The 22,656-nt window shown below is 32.4% G+C and overlaps 1 protein-coding gene across 3 annotated transcripts in view; it reads left to right on the top strand.

Moving 5' to 3' along the window:
* LOC106458165 (succinate--CoA ligase [ADP/GDP-forming] subunit alpha, mitochondrial-like) overlaps positions 1-22,656 on the top strand; it is a 51,957-nt gene that overhangs the window by 11,564 nt on the left and 17,737 nt on the right. For all 3 annotated transcript variants that reach the window (XM_013917627.2, XM_013917626.2, XM_022384311.1), the window contains exons 3-6: positions 3,030-3,146; positions 14,201-14,413; positions 14,733-14,952; positions 20,344-20,417. In XM_013917627.2, the coding sequence (XP_013773081.2) occupies positions 3,030-3,146; positions 14,201-14,413; positions 14,733-14,952; positions 20,344-20,417 (624 nt within the window). The remainder of the gene's footprint in view (positions 1-3,029; positions 3,147-14,200; positions 14,414-14,732; positions 14,953-20,343; positions 20,418-22,656) is intronic.

The following is a 22,656-nucleotide window of genomic DNA, read 5'->3' as shown; positions in this document are numbered from 1 at the left end:
AAAATGTTCATTGTGGTAAACAAAATAATAATTTGACCTAAGTAAGAGGCTTTTTTTTTCAATTTGTAAAACATCATTACATGATAGAAAAAAACAATGAATGTTATTTTTGAAATATGCATAGCTGAATTATAGAAACTCCGTTATTAAAACCAAAACAACTTTTATGAAGTTTAAATTTGCAGGCCTGTGTTATAACACACAATCCTTGATTATCAGTGGTTTTTTTCTTTTCCCCATATTTTCTCAAAACAATTGTACCATTACAATTTTAGACAATAATTTACATGATTTGGAGAAATTGTCACTCAGAAATTAATTTTGGTTGCAAAAGTTCAGGTGTTGCATGATATCCTGGGTTTTTGTTTGCAGGATCTGGTGTGCCTTCAAGTCAGCAGGTTCAAGCCTAGCCTTGCCTGTTTTATTTTTACCCGTTAAAACAGGAATATAAAATATTTGTAGCTTGGTTAACTTTATTTGATTAGTGATTAAAAACATTGTATACAAAAATACATATTAAGATTTCACTCAACTTCAGTTGTTGTCCACTGTTCTGTGCTGCATGGTGGGCATCCTTTAACCATAGATGCATGCAGGTTGTGTTGGGGTGTTGCCCAGTTATGCATTGTCCTCTTCCCTACAGATAATTTGTCTTTTTAGTGTATTTTGACAAAGGCTTTTTCGTTATAATTCCCAAGCATAGATTTGCACTAATTTTGACTTATTTTTGACAAGCATTTGTAGGTTGTGAATGAATTTCCGTGTCTATAGCAGACAAAGTGATGAAATTTAGAAGCTATTTACACTTATGTTAGCGATTAAATTCAACCGGAATGGTTAATCAAAAGAGGAATTATTATAGGAGAAAAGTGTAATTGGACTTGTGTTACTCACGAAACCTGGAGAAAACAAGCATGACCAACTGACTCTTGACTTTAATGATTATGACAACTTTTATATCATGATAATGTGCTTAAATGACAGTAAAAAGATTATAATTTAAAAAAAGGAACATAAATATATTGAAAATTTATATTTAGATTAAACAATGGGCTAACTGATGAGTGCCTTGATTATCCACTGTTTATGTTATCCAAGATTTTTTGCTTTCCCTGTACCAGCATGGATAATTGAGGCACCAGTGTACAGTGTATATTTATTTATTTTCACAGCAACTAGTGCATGCTAATGAACACATGATATCAACAACACTTGATAGTATTGCCTGAAGTAATTGCCTTTGGTCACATCTGAGTTTAAACAGATGCACTGATTGGTTGAATTGAGAGAAAGAAGAAAATAAAAATGGCACAAAATTAGTAATGTGTTGTGCAACCACAGCACTTCATTCCTGAAAAAACATGAAGAAGTGCCAAATTCATTAAAATCCTAGAAACAAAGTTCGATTTTGGGCTCAAAGAATGCAAAAATAGTTGCAGACTTTAAAGAGTATAGAACTGTTCTAGATCTAGTTCTACTTAGCATAGCCCTACCTATGAATGAAATGGAAGAAAATACTAGGCACCATGATGAAATTTTTACTTACCATGGTGACCTGGCAGACAGGATTTGTTGAGGCCTGACCTAGAGATAGGAATATATATACTGTGTGAAACAAAAGTCATATGACTGGAGATTTCTTAAAGCTTAATAAAGGTATGTTGTTAATGTTTAGTTCTTTGTTTAAAAGTAGTGTTTTTATTTTTTAACAGATATACTATGGGTTTTATTGAATTGAAATGTTTGCAAACATGAGGTTTTTTTTTTACTGTGTTCACCAGATCAAATCAGATAAGTTTAGTGAGTATGGTAGACAACTGCAAAATATTTTGATGACTCAGATCATAATTGAATAATAATGCTTAGAAATGGGTTGAATGGGTAATGAAGAAAAACTTTAATATAAGTTTAACGTAACAGCAAATGTACAACATTTCGACAAGGTTTTGTCATCATCAGGTACAAGTAGTTTACACTGACATATATATATATATATATACACGGTATGGAACAAAGAGGTCACATGACTTGATACTGTTGCAAGACTTGGAAGAGATATTTTGGCACCGCAGGGTGTTGGTTTAGAGTAGAGTTGTTTTGTTCAATTAAGATGGATTTCTTGATTTTTCGTTTGTTTATGTTTGATTCTTTGTTTAAAATTACTGTGTCTTTAATAGATATATTATAGTTTTTGACTTGCAATGGTGGAAAACATGGGATGGTTTTTATTGTGTTCTGTGAATCTGGTTTCCAATTTTCTTCCTCTTTCTTCGATGTAGAATTCTGGGCAGTTATTGCATGTTATTTTGTAAATGATGTTGGTATTGTGGCATTGAATATTATTTTTATGTTTATCTTATTTAAACAATGGACACAAGTAAATTAGCTAACTGGCTACTTAATTATTTTTAATTGCAGTCATAGTATATTTTAAATCAAATTGTCTAATTATCAGTTTATTTAATTTTTAGAGGATCTATAGGGTATTGCTGCATATTTAAAAAAAACATAATGGTGGCCACATGGTTGTATTTAGTTGACATTAGTCATTCATTTGTGAAGTAAGAAATGCCCAGATTATCTTTTAAAAAATTTATAGCAAATTATTATTTTAGATATAAAACATGTTTTTTGCAAAATGTGCAAACGTTGACTTTCAGAAGAGTTCATTCATGTGTGAAACCTAGGATAATTTGAAACTTAGAAAAACAAAAACAAGGTGAAAATAGGAAGATTAATACCGTGTCAGAATAACGCAGTGATGGAAAAATTATGGATTTGATTTTTTATCTGCTTGTACTGGGGGGCTGGAGGTTGTGTTTACTAATCAAATAGCAGATATCACAAATTGCCTAGCTTTGATAAACAGTGTATAAAAACATTTATTATTTTGTGGCAAGAACCTTCTTTTTCATAAGTTTCATGTGGAAATTTCTGTTCTCTTTCATTTTAATCACATTTCAAAGTTTTAATATGTTGACTTTAAAATGTTGTAATATGTGGTTAGATAATTTTTTTTTGTCTTACAGGGTACATTTCATTGCAAACAAGCAATAGACTATGGAACAAATATAGTAGGAGGTATTTCTCCTGGGAAAGGTGGTTCTAAACACCTTGGTGTTCCTATCTTCAATACAGTGGAAGAAGTATGTACTTTACAAAATTGACATGAATAAGATCTTTTACAAAACTAAGAATTAATTTGTTCATTAGCAGTCATTAAATTAAACTACAATCTTTTTTTTAATGATAATCAAAATGTATGCAACTTAATAAATAAATGTACTAAATATTTGAATGATATGAGCTGGCTTTGAGATTTTTAATGTTTAATTTAATTTAGTGGATAGGTCACCTTAGATAGATCAAAAGGTGTCTCGTTGTACTTTAAAATTATGTTAAACATTTTGTTATTGTATTCTATACATCTCCTTTTTTGTGAGTAGATTATTCAAAATGTATTCACAATGTAAATTATGGTCTGCATAGATACATTTTATGCTAAATCAAACATATAATTAGGGCACCACTTTCATATCAATAACCTAAATGCATTAGGATATTTCATGTGATGTTTTACATGTATTTCATCAAATCATAGTGAAAAGCAATACTATAGCATTATTAGACATACAGATTGACATTTATTAATAGTGGCTTATGCCATTTCCAGTTAGTTAATTTGTCTAATCATATCTATTTTGCTGAAAATTTAGCAATGATTAGACATGAATGATGCAAAATTTAGCTGATAAAAAGTAGAAGTAATATCAGTGCTTAAGCTTCAGCAGTCTGAAGCTACATCTTTAGCCAGGATTTTCAGACTCTATTTGCAGTTTCTCTGAGGTTTTTGTCATGAAACTGTTATACAAAGTCTCAATGAGATAAAATGCAATTAAAATTAAGTTAATTAGCATTTAATTAAAGATACATCTTGTGTATCCACAACTTTTCTTTAGTGCATAGCATTTCTTTACTATCTGCACACCCAAAGATGTTAATGTGTTTTGAAGTGACATTTGTGTCACAGTCCTGTAAACAGTGGTGATGGATGGATGACTGATTATGTGCTGTGTTTTGTGCATGCTCTTTAATACACGATCTCAGACAATGTATTGTGGAGCCCACATAGCCAAGGTTACACCTTGAACATGTAAATTTATATATGACATAAGAGTGATGCATTATACGAACCCTGTCTTTATATTTAGAATAATTACTTAAATGAAACATTAGTTTCAAGACAATTCTAAACATAAGATGTGTCCTGAATCAAACAGCATCACCTTTGCTCCTAAAATTATAAAATTAAGTTAAGCATTCTGCAAACAAATGTTCTATGTAGTAATATGACAGAGACTCGTAAATCAAAATAATCTGAAATGGTGCACAAGCTTGGCAAGAAAAGGAGGAAATTTTACATTGAATCTTTATTTCAGATGAGTGAAAACTGTACTGTTTGTAACACATCACAATACAGAACAGAAAAAAATACTTTTCTCTGGTTGCCTGAGAGATTGGAACTTAAAATATAATTAGGGAGAGGGTGGTCCTGTGATGATGCAATCTCAACACATGGCAATACAATGTTTTATGTTATTAATACATGGAAACAAGCCATATTACTTAGCAAAAATAAACTAATCTAAACAAGTGTGAAGCTAAAGGCAGCATCAGAAACTAATTACAAATAAGCTGATGCTGTTACGGGTCTGCCTGAATCAAAAGCACTGGAAGGTCAGTGAGTCTTGAATGGTATTGGACAATTCAAGCATCTGGCCTTTAAGGTTTTATTTGAAGTGTTATTTTTTAACATTCATATATATACCTAATTTGACTACCAAGTTGATTGGAAACAACATATATAAAAGATTTTCACTTCAAATTTACATATTTAGTCATCATTTTATCAAGTATCTATATCTATGTTAGAAACAAGCAAGAAAAAATGCCACCCACTTGATACTCTAGCAGAAATATGTTTTTCAGAGTTCTGCCTCAGAAAGTTTAATAAATATACATTGCATAAATTTATTTTGAACTTTAGATATGAAACTAAATTTTTGATATATTTTATATCAACTTCAGTTAAGACCTGTATCAGACTGATCTTCTCTGTGTATGTGTGAAGCCTGAGATACTTGCATCCAGCTCTCTGAAATTGGGTGTATAATGCAGTAATAGTGAAATATCTTTTAATGGGTTCCAAAAAAAAAAAAGAATATGTTGCACACAGTAAGACTAATAATAATTCCAGTAACATCAGTCTGTACTGATCTAGAGTCTTATGATTTTATATCTGATATCTATTATATATTAATGGATCTTATCTTATAAGCTAAGTTATTATATTGCATAAATCATGGTGTCATTAATGAGTGATATAAATAGTCTTTAACTAAGACAGGCATTTACAAACATTCTTGGTAAATGGGGAAGGGGTGAGTTACTGCTCTAACATATTTCAATAACATCTAGTAATGTTCTAGTAAATATTTGATATTTTTATTTTATTTATTACAAAAAATTTGAATTATTATTTTGTAAATGGTTTTAAAATGATATATAAATATCTTTATGTTTTATTGTCTTGTTCTGTGACCCATTCCAATATATCTTGTGACTCAGTTTGAAACTGCTGAACTAAGAAGTTGTTTCTAGGAGCTTAGAAAATTAAAAAGGTTGGCTGAAATGTAGAAATTAAGAGTAAAAATGACTAAATACATCAGTGATAAACAAAATGTTAAGATGGGAATAGAGCATTTGAGGGATGATAAAGGAAGGCTCATATTTGATCATTATGAAATGGCTGGGTTATTAGATTCTACTATTTCTTGAAATCTTACTAAGGAAGATTTAAGCAATATTCCTTATCCTGAACAGTTGATAGATGGAAATTAGATCAAACAAGATTATCACATTAATTCTGAGCTTGTTAAGAAAAAATTGGAAAGCTTAAAGAATGACAAGGTTCCTGGGCCACATATTTCCCCAAGGGTTTTGAAGGTGGTTCAGGATTGGATATATAAGCCACTTGTTACTATTTTTTCACATCCTTGAATAGTGGGCATGTGCCAGAAGATTAGAAGTTGTCTAATGTTTCTTGTCTTTTCAATGGAGGTGATAAAAATTGTTCTAGTAACTATTGGCCTATTAGTCTTACATCAGTGGTGAGAAAAGTTTTGAAAGTCTGACAAAAGATGGTTTGCAAAGTCAATTAACAAAGTATAAAATTTTATTGGATAGTCAACATGGTTTCATTATAAAAAAGTCTTGCCTTAGTGATCTTTTAACATTCTTTGAAGAAGTCACTGCTTATTTAAATGAGAGTGAGGGTGAGAATTTGGCTTATGTAGATATTTAGAAAGCATTTAACAAGGTTTCACATAAAAGGTTTGTTAAAAAAATTATCTCTCTGGGTGTAAGTGAAAAGTTCGCTTGTTGGATAGAAAAGTTGCTAGTTGGAAGAAAGCAGAGGGTTGTTATAAGTGAAATTCAGTCAAACTGGATTAATGTCACAAAGGGTCTTTGCTCATTTTGATTTATTACCTTTATGGCATAAATGAAGGAATGGTCAATAAATTACTAAAATTTGCTGATGATATTAAGGCCTCGGGTGTTGCTTTCTGTGAGGAGGATGAGGATGTGGCTGATTTATTTAACGAGTTGGACGAGTAACTGGTAGATGGCTTTTAATTATAATAAGTGTAGAGTAATTCATGTGGGTTATCATAATTTGTATTATAAATATAATTTTGTTGGGAATAACCTCAACAATGTTATGGTAGAAATTGATCTTGTTGTTCAGGTTGATAAGTCTCGTAAGCAATCCAAACAATATACTGTTGCTGATGGTAAGACAAATAGGATTTTAAGTTGTATCTACAGAAATATTGAATATAAGTATAAAGGGGTTATAATTTCATTCTATAGGTCACTGGTTAGCCACATTTGGAGTAAAGTTTTCAGTCTTGGGTTTTCTTATCTTACGAAGGACATACATAGGATACACGAGAGGACTACTACAATGCTACCTGGGATGAAAAGGTTATCGTATGAGTAGGGCCAATTATAGGGGGTGCCAGGAGGGGAATTTGGCCTGGGCTTCAAGCTCAAAGGGAGCCTCAAATGGTTATTTTTTTGCATTTGTTAAGTTTCGTGAATTCTTTCTATGCACAAAAAAAGGCTAGAAAAGCATATAGTAAATGTTAAATAATGTTAATTAAAAGATATCCAATTTATTTTTCACTTTTCTTATGGGCTAATGATTGTCTTGTGTTGTTTTCATGTATCGTCTTTCTTTTTTTTATTATAGTCATGTGCCTCAAAAGTTAGAAATGGCCTGGGCCTCTCTGAACTTCTTAGAGGGCCTGCGTATGAGAATATGTTAAAATATCTGAAATTGTTTTATTTTGAGAAAAGAATTAAGAGTTAGAGGGGATATGATTGAGGTGTATAAAATTGTTAAGGGAATTGGTTGTGTTCTTGCATCACTTAATGGTGAGAATGGTAGAATTAGGAGACACACATTTTGGTAGGGTAAGAGTCATCTTCAGCTATGACATTTTTATTTTCTAATGGGATAGTTGGCCTTTCGACTGGGTTGCCTTCAGATATGGTGGAAGCAGTAAATTTAAGGGAGTTTATGGGAAGGCTTGATAAATGTTTGAATGATAAGTGCAGGCTTTAAGTTTGAATGTGTGTGTGTGTGTGTGGTTTAATGGATGTAATAGTCTAAATGAACTGACAATTCTCTTGTTGTCCTTAAATGCTATATTCCAAAACATACTTAACTCTGCTAACACTAAAGCTATTTCTCCATCTCCATGGTTTCCACTCTTTGCTCATCTAAGCATTGAAAATGCTTGCTCCAGTCTTTTATACTCCACTTGAATGCCCTTGGCAAATTCTAATTTGTGAAATTCTCCACCAACTTCAATGTGCCCTCTATTTAGGTACTGTGTATATGCACCTCATTCAGATAATGTAATCACTTTTTCTCGACAAGGCATTTGGCACAGGTTTCTATAAATAGGAGTGTTGTGATTATTCACAATTTACGTTGCAACTTGGAACGTGGTTGTTGTTACTATGGTTATATCTTTGTTATATTTATAGATTATATTGACAAAAACGTACTGTTGGGGAAGAATTCCTGATTTAATATGTCTACTACAGAGGCCTACCAGACCTATTCTCTTCCACCTCTGCTATCTGATGTTTGTCAATAGCCAGGGGAGGGGCCACTCTCAATCAAAGCTGTCCATGATATGATCCGTTGTGACATGGAGACATATGCAGACCGAGGGTGTATCTCTGGAGGCTTTTGAGGCGGCCTTTGCAAATGACCCGGGACCAGGTAGGGAAAAGTCAGTTTCTTCTACTAGATTGGTCTCAACAGAAGTTCATTTTGAACAACCACCTCCAGCCCTATTTTTTCAGTTGGTTACTCAGGTTTGTGAGGTTTTGGGGGTCTCTCCCATTGCATTTGAATCTATTCCTTTGTTGGCAGAAAGGATGGCAAGTGTTTACTTGGTTTTTCTCCTTCTTCTGATATTGTTGATCATGCTGGAAGATTTGCCACTCAGTTTCATGACAGGATAGCAATACTTTGGTTTATCACCGCCAGGAGGAGGTATATCTAGACTCTCAATGGATGGACCCCCATTTAGACCTTTGGGGGTTTAGATTGGAACCTGTGATCAATTTAAACAGTTCACAGTTTTTCGGATTCTTCTTACCCTTACGACTGTCCTGAGGTATTTATCTTCGATCTAACTTTTGTCTGCAGCCTGTTATCATTCCCTTCAGCAATTTACAGACAAGTTGGGAATTTTGCTGATGCCTTCCTCAGTCAGATTGTCTTCTTCTGAATATTTGCGGAGGTTTCTAAGATTTTGTGCACAAGGGTCAGGTGCTGCAGTTCAGGGTTCTACCTTTTGTTTTTGCATCAGCACCTTATGTCTTCAGAGTTGTTTGAGTCTTTTCTCATCACCTGCATTCCTTGGGCCTGTGCACACATCATTATATAGATGACTAGCTCCTTTTGGCACCATCCCGTCAATTAGCAGAACAACACTCTCAGGTTCTCCTTTCAAAAGCCACAAATGTGGGCTTCCTTTTCAGACTGGAAAAATTTATTCTGTTACAGATGCAATATCTTGTCCATCTGGGTATTTTTCAACACTTACTTAAGTTTCACTCAAGCAACCCCTGTCAAGCTTCAAGCCATGGAAAGCACCATCAGACTTTTATTTATGTTTCCTTCTCCTACTGCGCAGATGGTTCTTTCTCTTTTGGGGATGTAGGCATTACTTGAGCCTATCTTTCCTTTGGGATGACTTCATACGAGTCCCTCAATGGTCGCTGCATGACCAATGAATCCTGCATTCCAGTTCTTTGGATCATCATGTCTCAGGACTCAGGAATAACATCATAGATTGCAAATGGTGGTAGGACCAGAACAACACTACTATTGGGGTACCCATTCCACCATCTCATTCCTGAGATCCATCTGTTCACATACGCATCTCTTCAGGGATGGGAAGCTTATCTTCTAGGTGAGGAGTTCCAAGGTATTTGGACGGAAGATGAGTCTACCCTCCATATCAAAATTCTCGAACTCCTTGAAGTACACCAGGCAATGGTTCAAGGTCTGTCTCTCTTGAAGGGAAAAATTGTCATGATACTTTCTGTCAATTCCATGGTGGTACCTCAGATTTCTTGTCAAGGAGGCACACATTCTCAAGTCTCAAGACCTTTGTTTTTGTACCTTAAATCTTCTCTACTGGGCTCATTCCCTACCTATCAGTCCTTTATCTTGTCATGTTCCAGGAGTGATGAATTTACTAGCAAATCATTTATCTTGACCCAACTGGACTCTTTTGATGGAATGGATGCTACATCACGAGGTTTTTTGTTGGATTTACTTTCAGTTTGGGTCTCCAACCGTCTATGCTTTTGCGAAACATTGGAATTCTCAACTGCAGTTGTTTGGTCTCTGATACCTCATTCTCAAGCATTGGCAGTAGATGGGTTCAGTCAGGACTAAACAGGTTTACATCTGTATGCCTTTCCCCCAATTCGACTTTTGCCCCGAGGTTCGGACATTGGTTTGTTCTACTCTCTGTCGAGTTCTCTTGGTTGCACCATATGGACCATCTCAAACGTGGTTTCCGCTTCTTCGGTATCTGCAGAGGTAGAGGTATGTCCACCTCTACCTCTTCCACTTTGGCAGTCTCTGTTGAGACAACTTCAATCGGACATTCTCCACCCAGATGTTTGCTACTTCTATGGTGGCTTTATATAAGGCATCCTTATTCATTATTTTTCAGTATTCCAAATATCAAAAGATTTTTGAATCCCCAGTAATATCACCTCTACTCAAATCCTTTTGTTTTCTTCAGCCCAAATGACCTTTTCAATTACTTAATTGGGATTTTACAGTTGTTTTACATGCATTGTCTCATCCTTCCTTTGAGCCTTTAGTTTTGTATTATTTGTTCCACCCTTCCCTTGAATTGTAATTTTGGTTTTTGTTGGCTTGTGGATGTCATCAGTCAGAGTTGTTTGCAATCCATGTGCTTTGGACTCTGTATCATTCCACATTTGTCCTGCTTTACCCCGATAGGTCTTTTCTTTCCAAGACTGGCAACCAGGGAAGAGAAAAGATCTTTTCACCAATCCATTTGTCAGCCATTTCTCACCTTTATGACCACTTCAATCATTATTGTTTGTTATGTCCTGTCAGGGCCCTCAACTGTTATTTGGCCTATACTAACTCATTTCGAGGTATTATGAATTTATTGTTCATTTTTTTGGGATCCTCCTTTTTCCGTAACTTATCTCCTTTTACCCTAATGAGGTGGCTTCGCAAGTTGATTCACATGACCTATAATGAATTTTTGTTACAGGAGAGGAATCTTTTGCATGTCACATCTTACCAGATTTGCCATTTCTCTATGTCATTAGCCGCTTGGTTGAATTGCCCTATGGAAGACATTGTGCAGGCTGGTATGTGGACTACTAATATTTTCCTGTCTCATTACTTACATAATCTAGCAGTTTCCTCTTCTGAGGGTTTTTGACTACCACTGTAGTTATTTTGACCACATCTGTTGCCCTTAAACCAGAGGTGAGTATTTTCCTCAATCATATACTCTTTTATTTCCAGGGTCCTTTTATTTTTCACTGGATCCCACTCTGTAGCGAGTGTTGCCCAAGCAGGTATGTTTTTTCTTTTCAATTCTGCACTAGCAACCACTTTCAATATAATTACTTCAGGTTGCAACAGGCTCTGCTGAAATGGGGTGTTCCATAAGACCATCTTGGCACCCACCAGATGGTATTATGTTATTATTATGGAATGCCACTCATGGACTATAATTAGTAAAACTAAAGGGGATCCAGCCCGTCCCTGCCGAACTTCAGGTAGAATAAATCAGGATTGGTTTGCTTTTAAAAATGTAGGGAACTTGGTTCACCTATTGCACAGTTTCCAGAGCACTGTTCCTCAGGATTCCCTAATGCATATAACTCCCCAGACTCTACTTGTAGAGTTCGGGAGTCCTTACCACCCCTAGTTTCCAGTTACTGGGGTGGTGGACAGAGGCTTTTCCTCCAGAGTTTTCGAGTGTGGTCCTCCAGTCTTGGAGAAAAGGGTGAATTTGGGGGCCCTTTTACTTGGGTCCATGGATTTTTTTCCTAGATGACACCAGCCTCTGCAGGAGCCTACTTATACTTATGGTTCAGATTTGACATGAAGCTATCTGGTTGGGGAAGGGGGTGTGGGTGTGGCACTTCTCTTTGTTTAATGTTGGTTTCGTATATTGTTCATGGAAGGAGGTCCACTATCTCCTCATAATTCCGAACGCAAAGTGGTCCCATCCTAGATCCTTGGTTGAGCACAGGTTCCTTGTCCTCTCCATAATTCCAGGGGCAAATAGAATACTCCTTGCCCACTTGGTTGGGGAGAGAGAGAATGAATGCTCATTATTCCAGTTCGGATGAGTTCTATTCCTTTGGTTGAAAGTTAGTCCACTTCGGTGTTGCTTAATTTTTCGTCTTGATTCCAGTGGTGCAAAACACATCACTCTATGGCTACGGGTTGGGATCCAATAAAATATTTATACGTATATATACATATACATAACATTGTGGTCCAACAGCCCTAGCCACCAATGTTGGATAAAGGTACCACGACTCCTTAATTCCAACCTCGATTTGTGGAACCTCGGCTTTCTGGTTGGGGCTGGCATATACTAACAATTACTCATATTATGTTCCACCTTTACTATAGGAACTGAGTTCCAGGTGAAGAGCATACCTGTTCTGGATGTAGTGCAGTTCCTCCACTCTTGTATTATCTTTATCTTGGTATATATCTGTTCTATACAGACACTTTCTGTATGATTCATGTCTGCCCCAGCCCCTCCACCTCCTCAGTGTGGGATTCTAGCTATAGTGTCAGTGGAGGTAAGTATATTTTGGAAGTTAACATTTTCCTAAACTGAAAATGTATTTCCAATAATACTTGCCTCTGCTGACACTCTCCTGCCCTACCTCTCCACTAAAAGCTGGCTTATGTCTTGAAAAAGTGATTACATTATCTGTATGAGATGCTTATTTACAGTAACTAAATAGAGGGTGCATTGAAGTTGGTGGAAAATTTTGCAAATTAGAATTTGCCAAGAGCATTCAAGTGGGGTATAAAAGACTGGAGCAAGCGTTTTCAATGGTTAGATGGGCAAAGAGTGGAAACCCTGGAGATCGAGAAATACCTATAATGTCAGTGGAGGTAAGTATTATTGGAAATACATTTTCAGTTTCGGATAAATGTTAACATTTGATGGTAGTGTTTATAAACTTATGAAAGATTTTAACTACTGTAATAGTGATCAGGAAACTATCACTTTTAAAGATACATCATTAATAGAACTATTTGTATACAGGGCTTGAATTTTAGGAATATCTATTTTGTGGTAGTTAGCTAGGCTGTTAGAATTAGAAGTCTGCTAGCCTGTATCGAAAAGTTAGTCATTATTGCAACAATATAATCAATTTCTTGAAGGGGTTAGTTAATTGGAAAGGTGTTATGCTGTTGAATCCTACAACTAGAAAATTTATAATACTTACTATTTATTTCTCATTATTTTAATTTTTACAAAATAACATTGTCTACTATGTTTAAAAAATATTTTATACTAAAGATTAGCATTACCAAATCAGTAGGCTGAATGTGTTACTTAAGTTTCTTAAACAACCAATTGGAGGATTTTGATAGTTGAAAACGGTGACATCTAACCTTTAATAGGTGATTAAATTAATTTTTTTATGAACTATCAGTGCTGAGATATAGGAAAAATTTAAACACCAAAATATAGTGATGATCATCCCTGGGCTGCAGTGCATGTGGCTATCATTTTCTGAACACCAGAAAATGTAGTTTACTGAAATTTTCATTAGAAAATTGGAGTACTCAAATTGGTAAATTAACTAGCCTCAGTTTAGTTGACTGTCACTAATTTTGAGCACTAGTATGCATTCTGATTGGGAACTGAGCTATAAACTTTGTCAGAAACAAGATAGTGGTACTCTTTGTCAGATGTTGTTTACACTTGTACTTCATATTGTGTTGAGGTTTTTGATGAAGTTCTTATCATTTTGTAAGTTAAATGGCCATCAGATTCTAGGATAAATTTAGTTTCCACTACTATATCTTGCATCAAAATAAGGACCAGTTGAATCTACATCACCTACCAAACCTATGAAACTAAATTTTCTCTTATCTTGAAATATACTGAAGTGTCTACATCTGAATTTTTCAGAATCTTGTTTTTTATTAGGGTTCAGCTTAGTTTTTGGATAAGAACCTTTCAAAAGACACATGAATCTGGTATGAAAAATATGTGTCTTATAGATAGGTAGGTTGATGCAATTTTACAGTCTTATGTTTTCATTATTTAAAATGTACATCAAAAATAGAAGAAAACTGGTTTGTAAATAATTCTATAAATGCAAATTAGTCTGTTTCTTTTTTTGTGGAAGCCATGCACAGCCCAGAAGAAACAATAAAACCCTTGTAAGAGTCACTTTATTGTTTTAGTACTCTCAATCTATTGTTTTGATAATATGTCAGTTTATTAATCTTTTATTTTTAATAATTTCAATTATTAATTTTTAATCTTTCTGATGTTGGCAGGCTGTCAAAGAAACAGGAGCAGTAGCTTCTGTTATATATGTGCCAGCATCCCTTGCTGCAAAAGCCATTCTTGAGGCCATAGATGCAGAATTGCCATTGGTGGTTTGTATTAGTGAAGGTATCCCACAGAAAGATATGGTTTTTGTGAAACATCGACTATTGAGGCAAACAAAGACTCGATTGGTCGGTCCTAACTGTCCTGGTATTATTAAGGTAATGTTTTATTAAATTGTGAACAAGTTTTTAGTTTTCATTTATTTGATACACAGTCCATTTCTAATAATAGGACTTCCATCAGCTTCTGTTAGGCAGGAAAATTTCAAGATTAGTGTGCAAACAAAAATAAATAGATATATGTGCAAAATACAAGAAAAAAATAAGCCTAAAAAAATTGTATTTTAGGATCACAACTATATTGTCAGGATGTTTGTTTTAGTTGGTATGTGAAAATGAGCAAGTCCAGTTTAGAAAGCACATGGCATTCTAAATTTTCTTGAAATTTTTAAAAAAATATATTGCTTTTTTTTAACAGCCTGATGAATGTAAGATTGGCATAATGCCTGGTCACATCCACAGGCAAGGGAAGATAGGAATTGTTTCCCGTTCAGGCACGCTGACCTATGAAGCTGTCCACCAGACAACACAAGTTGGGTTAGGTCAGAGTTTGTGTGTGGGTATTGGAGGTGATCCCTTCAATGGAACAAATTTCATGGACTGTCTGGAAGTATTTCTTGATGATCCTAGTACTAAAGGTTAGTAAGTTTTAACTATTTTAGGTCTTACATTGAAGAAAAGTTTACTAGACATTGGTCATACCTTTTTAAATCATATATTTGTATTTCAATTTTATTCAGTGGAATAATTTTAAATTTCATTATTATGGTGGTGGTCTTCTGTGATACAATAACAATTTTGAAAATGTGACAAAACCGTCATTTATGTGACAAATGTGATAAAATTAAATTATATAAACATTGTGACAAAATGTAACAATAATAGCATTTATGTGACAAAATGTGACAATAATAGCATTTATGTGACAATAAATGTTAAAGAATGACTTGTAACAAATTATGATTTGTAGCAAACACCAGTTAGCCTTGCGATCTTGTGTTATAGTAAGTCTTATGACAGAAACCAGAGCAACCTGCAGTCATACACTTTAGTGCATCCAGCACTGAGCATACGTTTTTATAATTATAATTTTTTCAAACTTTTTGATAAAATGAGTTTTCTGTTTTATGATCTTGTACATAAATAATTTTATGCAAAAGATATTATATAAAAAGCAACATGTGCTTATACTCAATATTTCAAAGTTGATCACCAATGAGAAACAGCAAAATGCCTTTGTGGGCAATCTGAGACCACTACAATATTAAGAATAGTCATAGGTTACCCACTGTACTCATTTTGATTATCTATGAAAATTTCACCTTAACTCTTTCAGCATGAGCTTTGTCCCAGGGACTGACCTCATAACATTTTGTGCTTATTATAGTTTTCATACTATAACTTTTAAATTAGTAATTGTATCTTCATGAAATTTTGCATATTATCAGTAAATATTACAAAGCTTTCATACAGAAAATATATTTTTTTATTAAGTTTTAGGGTTTCTTAAGTAATGTTTTTCTCATGCCTTTTTCTTTTTGATTGGTGACTATCTAACAATCAAAGTAATTTTGATTTTATGATTAAAAGAATTTTTATGTATCAGAAAATTTTCAAATTTCACATGCAAAATCTTTATAACCTCCAGATAATAATCAAACTTTTTTTTTAGAAAAAACTTTTTATGTGGTGTTTTCACTACTGTATCTATGTATGGGTTGTGTCAGTTTGACTGACCTCATAACCACCATAAAAATTAGGAAATAAATATAGATTATGCTTTTTTTGTTCTAGAATGACTACAAATTATAACACAAAACACAAATGTTTAGTCTAAATAGCTTAAATTTCATAACATTATACATCTATATATATATATGCATATATTTATTTATTATTTTATTATATTGACCTGAAATTGCAATGATGCAGTGCACATGCACTCATGTTACTGTATCCAAAAATATAAAAATGGACTTTACAAAGTGATCTATCTTGGCTGTGTTTTAGTGGACTAGTATTTTGTTAAATACAGTCACATTTCAGTTATGATACATTATACATGTATATACATTATTACTATTTACAAAAAAGTTCTTAAACTTATTTTTCTTAAAACACAGAACAGTAAATAAAGAAGTATAACAAACAATTATCTTTTCTAGTTATGAACTTTGTACTTGTTTGCTACTTGCTGTGGAGGATGTGAAATGAAATAATGTTTTTTAGGTTTTATACATACATTTTGAAATAACCAAAAAAATCATAAATTACTATATCAATACCACAGAATTGCAATATATTTTATCGAGCTTAGTAACTAACTGTATTTTGTTCTAAAAAAATATGAAATTTCCAGCTCACTAATGTCTTACCTTACCAAGCAGTGTTACCTGGCATTGCCCAGGTTTTCAAAAAAAAAAGGTACTATCTCTCTGTTTCCTCATTTCTTATTTCGATGGGTAATAAATATTTTGTGAATTTATAAAAAAAACAACTACCACCTTAGATTTGATTTTTAAAAATAAACTATGAACCTGTTTTAAATCAGGGCTTCCTTATGAACAGTGTTTTTTGTTTTTCCTCCACTGGCAAGGATAAATAGGCCATTATGGAGAATAGTTAGATTATCTTACACATGTATGACTACCCGTTCTGGCAAACAGGATAAGCCTAGCTCTATTCCTCCCACCATCCCTTCCCAAATATTAAAATTTTAAATGTAAGTATGTATGTAATATTATATTCAATTTGCTTTAATGTAAATGTAATATATTTTTATGAATGTGATACCGTATTCTGTATGATACCATAGGAAATATACTACAAACAAAATGCAATATTGTACTTTATAATGTATAAAAAGAAAAACATCCACTTCCAGGTATTGAGCCACCCAGAGAAAAAAAAAGGATAAAATACATTCACTGACTTGACTTTAATCTCATTTTACACATCTTGGTATTTTTAAACACACAATTTTTGCGTAGTGATTTCACAATATAAACCACAATGTTTCTATCATGAATATGAGCAAATCGAGCACTGTCCAACTAGATGCCATCTACTTAGATGCTTTAGGAGTCAAATTGAGTTAGTTTACGAATATATCTTCACATGTATTCTTTATATTTAAATTTTCAAATGTGGACATCATTACAACAGAAATATTCAACTTTATTTTTCTTTTCTTTTATAAAACACGTGATCTATTTTATGGTAGACAGCATAATTTTATTTTATAGGCTAGGCCTACTATTTGATTTTTACACACAACATTCTAATTCTGCATACATATATTTTGTGTGTGTGGTTAAATATATGATGCATAATTAATAATCTATAGCTACATAGGCCTATCTATAAAACAAATAACACAATTTCCAGGTTCAACCCATCTTATACCTTATGCAAGTGCTCTACCAGTTATGCCGACTTGACTTTAATCTCATTGTACACAAGTATTATAATTTAAACCTTACTCTTTCCACGTAGTCTATTTTATGGTAGGCAGCAGAATTTTATTTTATAGGCTAGGCCTACTGTTTGCTTTTCACACACGACATTCTAATTCTGCATACATTTCTTTTGTGTGTGAGGTTAAATATATGATATATTAGTAGATTTATAGTTAATGATCTACAACTAAATAGGCCTATAATGCTATATTCTAAATATAATATATATGTTAACGATAAAATTACCGGTTCAGTAGCAAACGATAGACGTGTATATCAATGGAAAATTGTTTTGCACACCTTCATATGAGGAAAGTGTGACCTGCACAGTGAACATGATGGACAAACAGAGAGATTTTGAGTTTTATATATAGTTGTAAAAAAATCTAAATTTCATGTATGAAAGATGTGGTTGTGTCATTAGATTCACCAGGTTTAAGTGGTGCCTTTTTGTTTCCAAACCAATTATAATGTGTTTAAACATGACCTTCTAGGAATTCAAAGCTATACTTATATTTTTACATTGTTGAAAGTGAGCTTTTTTTACATTTCCAGGTTACCATGCATTTTCCAGTTACAAGGTGTAACGATTTATGGAAGATGCACTCAGTAATATAAATGACCACACAGTGCTGAGTTAGGGTGAAAAGAATGTTGTTGGAAAGAAAAATGGTGGTCATCATTTTTGTTGAGATTACTTGCATTTTAATGTGTCTTATGAAAATTATGTGGCTGAAAGGTAGTTGTTATATCTATTAAAATAAGTGATATTTTAAAGCAAAATTGGGGTGATTTTCACATTAATCAAGATCCTTGACCTTATCTGGACTGCACATCACCTTTCATGTGTCAAGTGCACATCTGGATGTCAGATTTTACAATTTAAGTAAGAATGATAATTATAACTATTTCAACAGTTTTTAAACCAAATATATTTTGCAGTTGATATGTTGCTATTTTGTAACATTTATTTAGTATAATTTGCAAAGAAAAGTGAAAAAATATTGAACGTTCATTTCTGCACTACCCCAAGAATCCTAGCCTATAAAAACACTTAACAATTTTTTTTTTATTTTTCTCCCCATCTCAAAGCATAGGCTTATACTTGCTAAGAAACTATTACCTGTTGAGAATATGATTATCTTTGTCTTATTTCTTAAGGGGTTTTTCTTTTTGTGGTTTTTGTGCTTCATTCACATCTTTTTATGATGTCACAATTACTAATGAAGCACAGCTTTGAAAGTAACTACAGGCAAAGTTTAAATACCATTGGTTAGAGCAGATTATATAGTTTTGACATCATTGTAGAATAAATAAAGTGGTTTGAGGAGCAATGTATTGAGTTCCTGCAGGGATGAACAAGGAAATGTAATGGGAAGTTTAGAAGACTTAGAAACAAACCACAGATCTGTAATTTTTTTTTACAGTTTCTTTAGGTGCTGTTTTTGTTCCTTAAAATGTTTACATGTTAAGATACTTGTCTGAAAGCTACAGAAATTTTCTATGACAAGACATCAAATAAACTTAGTAAGATTTAGTGAATATGGTAGGCAACCGCAAAATATTCCCACACTCAAATCCATATTTATTGAATATTATTGCTAAGTTTATCATATTTAAACAATGCACATAGGTAAAAGAATGTAGTATTTATTGAAAATAAACTATTTATTACATAAATTGATATCAACAAAGAATATTGGTGGTGAAAATACTGTTACTTAGCTTGACAAGAGTGGAGGTTGATATCATTTTGAAAGTTCAAGTTATAGGTCATTGATAAATTTTTGTCACATATTTTACTATTTATAGTTGGAAAAGAAATCAACACAATAACGTATCAAAGGAAATATGTTAAATATCAATCAAGTTGAAACTGGATATATCAAATGGAACTTTCTGATCAACAGTAAAAATAAATTGAAATTCTAAGATAAAAGGAAATATCTATAATGTTTTTTCTAAATAGTCTCATTACAAAATTTTGGAAATTTCAAAACTTAAAAAATTGATAGATAATTAAATTATGAATTTGTTTTAAGCCAAAACAAGATACTCTTTACTAAGTTTGTAGTAAGTTTCATGCAATTTGGTTAAGCATTTCTACTGCGATAAGGAAGGTATATCAGTGACACACCTTCTGTCCAGAAAGGGTTAAAATATCAAAGTTATATGAGTGTAAAATATTTTAAACTTATCCTAAATAACTCTGAAATCATAATGATTGAAGGTATATTTGAACCTACACAAATTTGATTCATTAGTGTAGAGAAAAAAATTTGAAGAATATATTTAAACATCTAAAGGTGGATTAAAATGGCTATTTATGCCTTTTCCTCTCAGAAGTATCATCTATTTTTCTGATGCACTATTACTGCTATAACAACAAAAAGTATTGAAGCTAAAAAAGGAGAGTTTAAAATGTGTATCCATGTACATGTACATACATGGTGTTGCTAGATATGTCTATTTGAGTTTGACATATGATGAGCCCTGTACAAATCTATAGCTCTATCCCCCCATATAAAACAGTTTTTTTTCATGATTTCTCCTTTTTTTAAAACTTTTTAGGTGTAATTATGATTGGAGAAATTGGTGGTGCAGCAGAAGAAAGAGCTGCCGAGTTTTTAAAACTGCACAACTATGTAAGTACATAGTTTGTAATTAGATATACTTTGATAATTTTGTAAAACATAACATTTACCTTTACATTTGTTTTGGAAATTTTTACAAAATGTGTACATTTACAAAACTTTCTTTCCATAAAATATAACAAATTATTTTTCTAGCCCTATATAGCATGTTTCAAATGTTTATTGATATAAGAATAGGTATAATTTGTTTTTAAGACTAAAACATTTGCAATACAGGCTATTTTTGTAGAAAAATTAGTCCAAGTATTTAAACTATTCCCAAGAATAGCTATCCTTAAGTTAACGTTATCTGGGAATAAGCAAATTAAATTTGAAATCATCATAAGATTGAGGCTGTATTAAAATTAATAGCTAATGCATTTGTTTTATCAAGTTTGAGTCAAAGGAGGATGTTTTTGTCATGCAAATATTTTGTTCAAAATGTTTTAATTTGAAAAAAATATCATAATGTTGTTTTTGCCCATTGTTTATTTTCCATTTTATGAAATTATACGTATAATAAACTTTATATTTATATATGTGAAAGATTTATTGAAAATATAAAATTGACATATTTTTTTATTTGAAATCAATAAATAAACTTAATCCAAAAAGTGATTTAGTTCATAATTATAGCCCTGACTAAATTTTAATTGAATTCAAATTTAAATCATTTTTGATGTTTACTTCCATAATTTTCCCAAAGTATAGATTATTTTTATCTGTATAAAGACCACATTCACAAACCTATTATTATAGCTTATTATTTATTATTATTTAATTGTGAAGAAATAATGTATGAAAAATCTAGTACATAATGTAAAATGTATCCTTTATCATATGAAATATTTGATAACTTCATTCTGCTACCTAATAATGATTATATTATTACCTCCTAATCCTTCATATATAGAGGCCTAACTGTTGAGAATGGGCTTTAACAAATTAAATTGAGTTAAGATTAACAGTCTATTAAGTAATAAAGTAAAATTCAGTTTAACGCTTTCACTACGGCATCTTTTTCTGTGCATGTCATGAGGTTTTAGTGAGTTACATATAAAATTTAATTAAACTACTTTTTTATCATGGTATACAAATACATCTGGCATAAAAATGAGCTAATAATCCAAATTTTAATAGTATATAAGTTCTAAGTTCTTAATTTTATATGGCAATATTAAAAAATCCTGAATTTTCCCTACCATGAGAATTGTGACATTTTCTGTCTAGACATACCATACCCTCTTTAATTTATTTACCATCCCTCCAAGAAGTATGGAATTTAATGTAAATTGCTCATTATAAAATTGTCATCGCTCAGGAAAAGTATAATTGTTATAGACTTCAATCATATTCAGTTACAGAACCATAAAATAGAAAATCGGACCCCTTTTGTCAAGTCCACCCGTCACATCCTCTCTTTCATAAATTGTCAACAGTTCTCTCTGATGTTTAATACTACATTATTTATAACCAATAGAAAGCCAGGATTTTATTCTATCAAATGACAAATTACCTTTTTCGCTTCTAGTTCAAACTTGATTCCCACAGGAAACACATTGATGAGCTTAGCTCAATTTTTAACAGCTCTTGTCACATAGTTAGGAAGCCAGAAAAGTTGTTATAGTTATGGGACATTGTCTACTTTTTTTTGTCATTATTCTATGCTTTTTGGTGCATTATTTAGTTGAATAAAAAATTTAGTGCAATAGCACAATTAGTATAAAAAAGAAAGGTTAAGTGTCATTGACAGATAATTGACAGCAAACAAAAAGAAGACCCCAGGTAAGTACTCTTATTTCTTGTTTTACATGTGGATTCTTTATTTATTATTATAAAAAAAAGTAAAATGTAATAATTAGAAACTTTTCAGGTTAAGTAAAACAAAGAATAATAATACAAATGTTTTACAAGGTACGCTCACAAGTAACTTGTGCATTATATTATTATAATTCAATAGGGTAACATGAGCTCCATGTTCACCAAGTGATTTACAAATTGTATGATAGGAATATCAGTTAGTCTAAGTTCAAAGGGCAATAAAACAATAAAATTTAAGTAGAAAAAGATGTATACTGTTACAAGTTTAAAGTTACTTAGGATAAACATGTAGTTTCATAATTATAGTATTTTGGCACTTGTGTATAAAGTTAAAATCATAAATAATATTCAACGTTAAACTGGTACACAATTAAAAACCATTTTATTTAGGCCTAAATAAAATATTTTTTAATTGTGTACCAGTTTAACG

This window comes from Limulus polyphemus, unplaced genomic scaffold, assembly GCF_000517525.1.
Source record: "Limulus polyphemus unplaced genomic scaffold, Limulus_polyphemus-2.1.2 Scaffold423, whole genome shotgun sequence".
Taxonomy (NCBI): Eukaryota; Metazoa; Arthropoda; class Merostomata; order Xiphosura; family Limulidae; genus Limulus; species Limulus polyphemus.
Note: the sequence above shows the minus strand (reverse complement) of the source record. Positions and strands in the feature narration are given on the sequence as shown.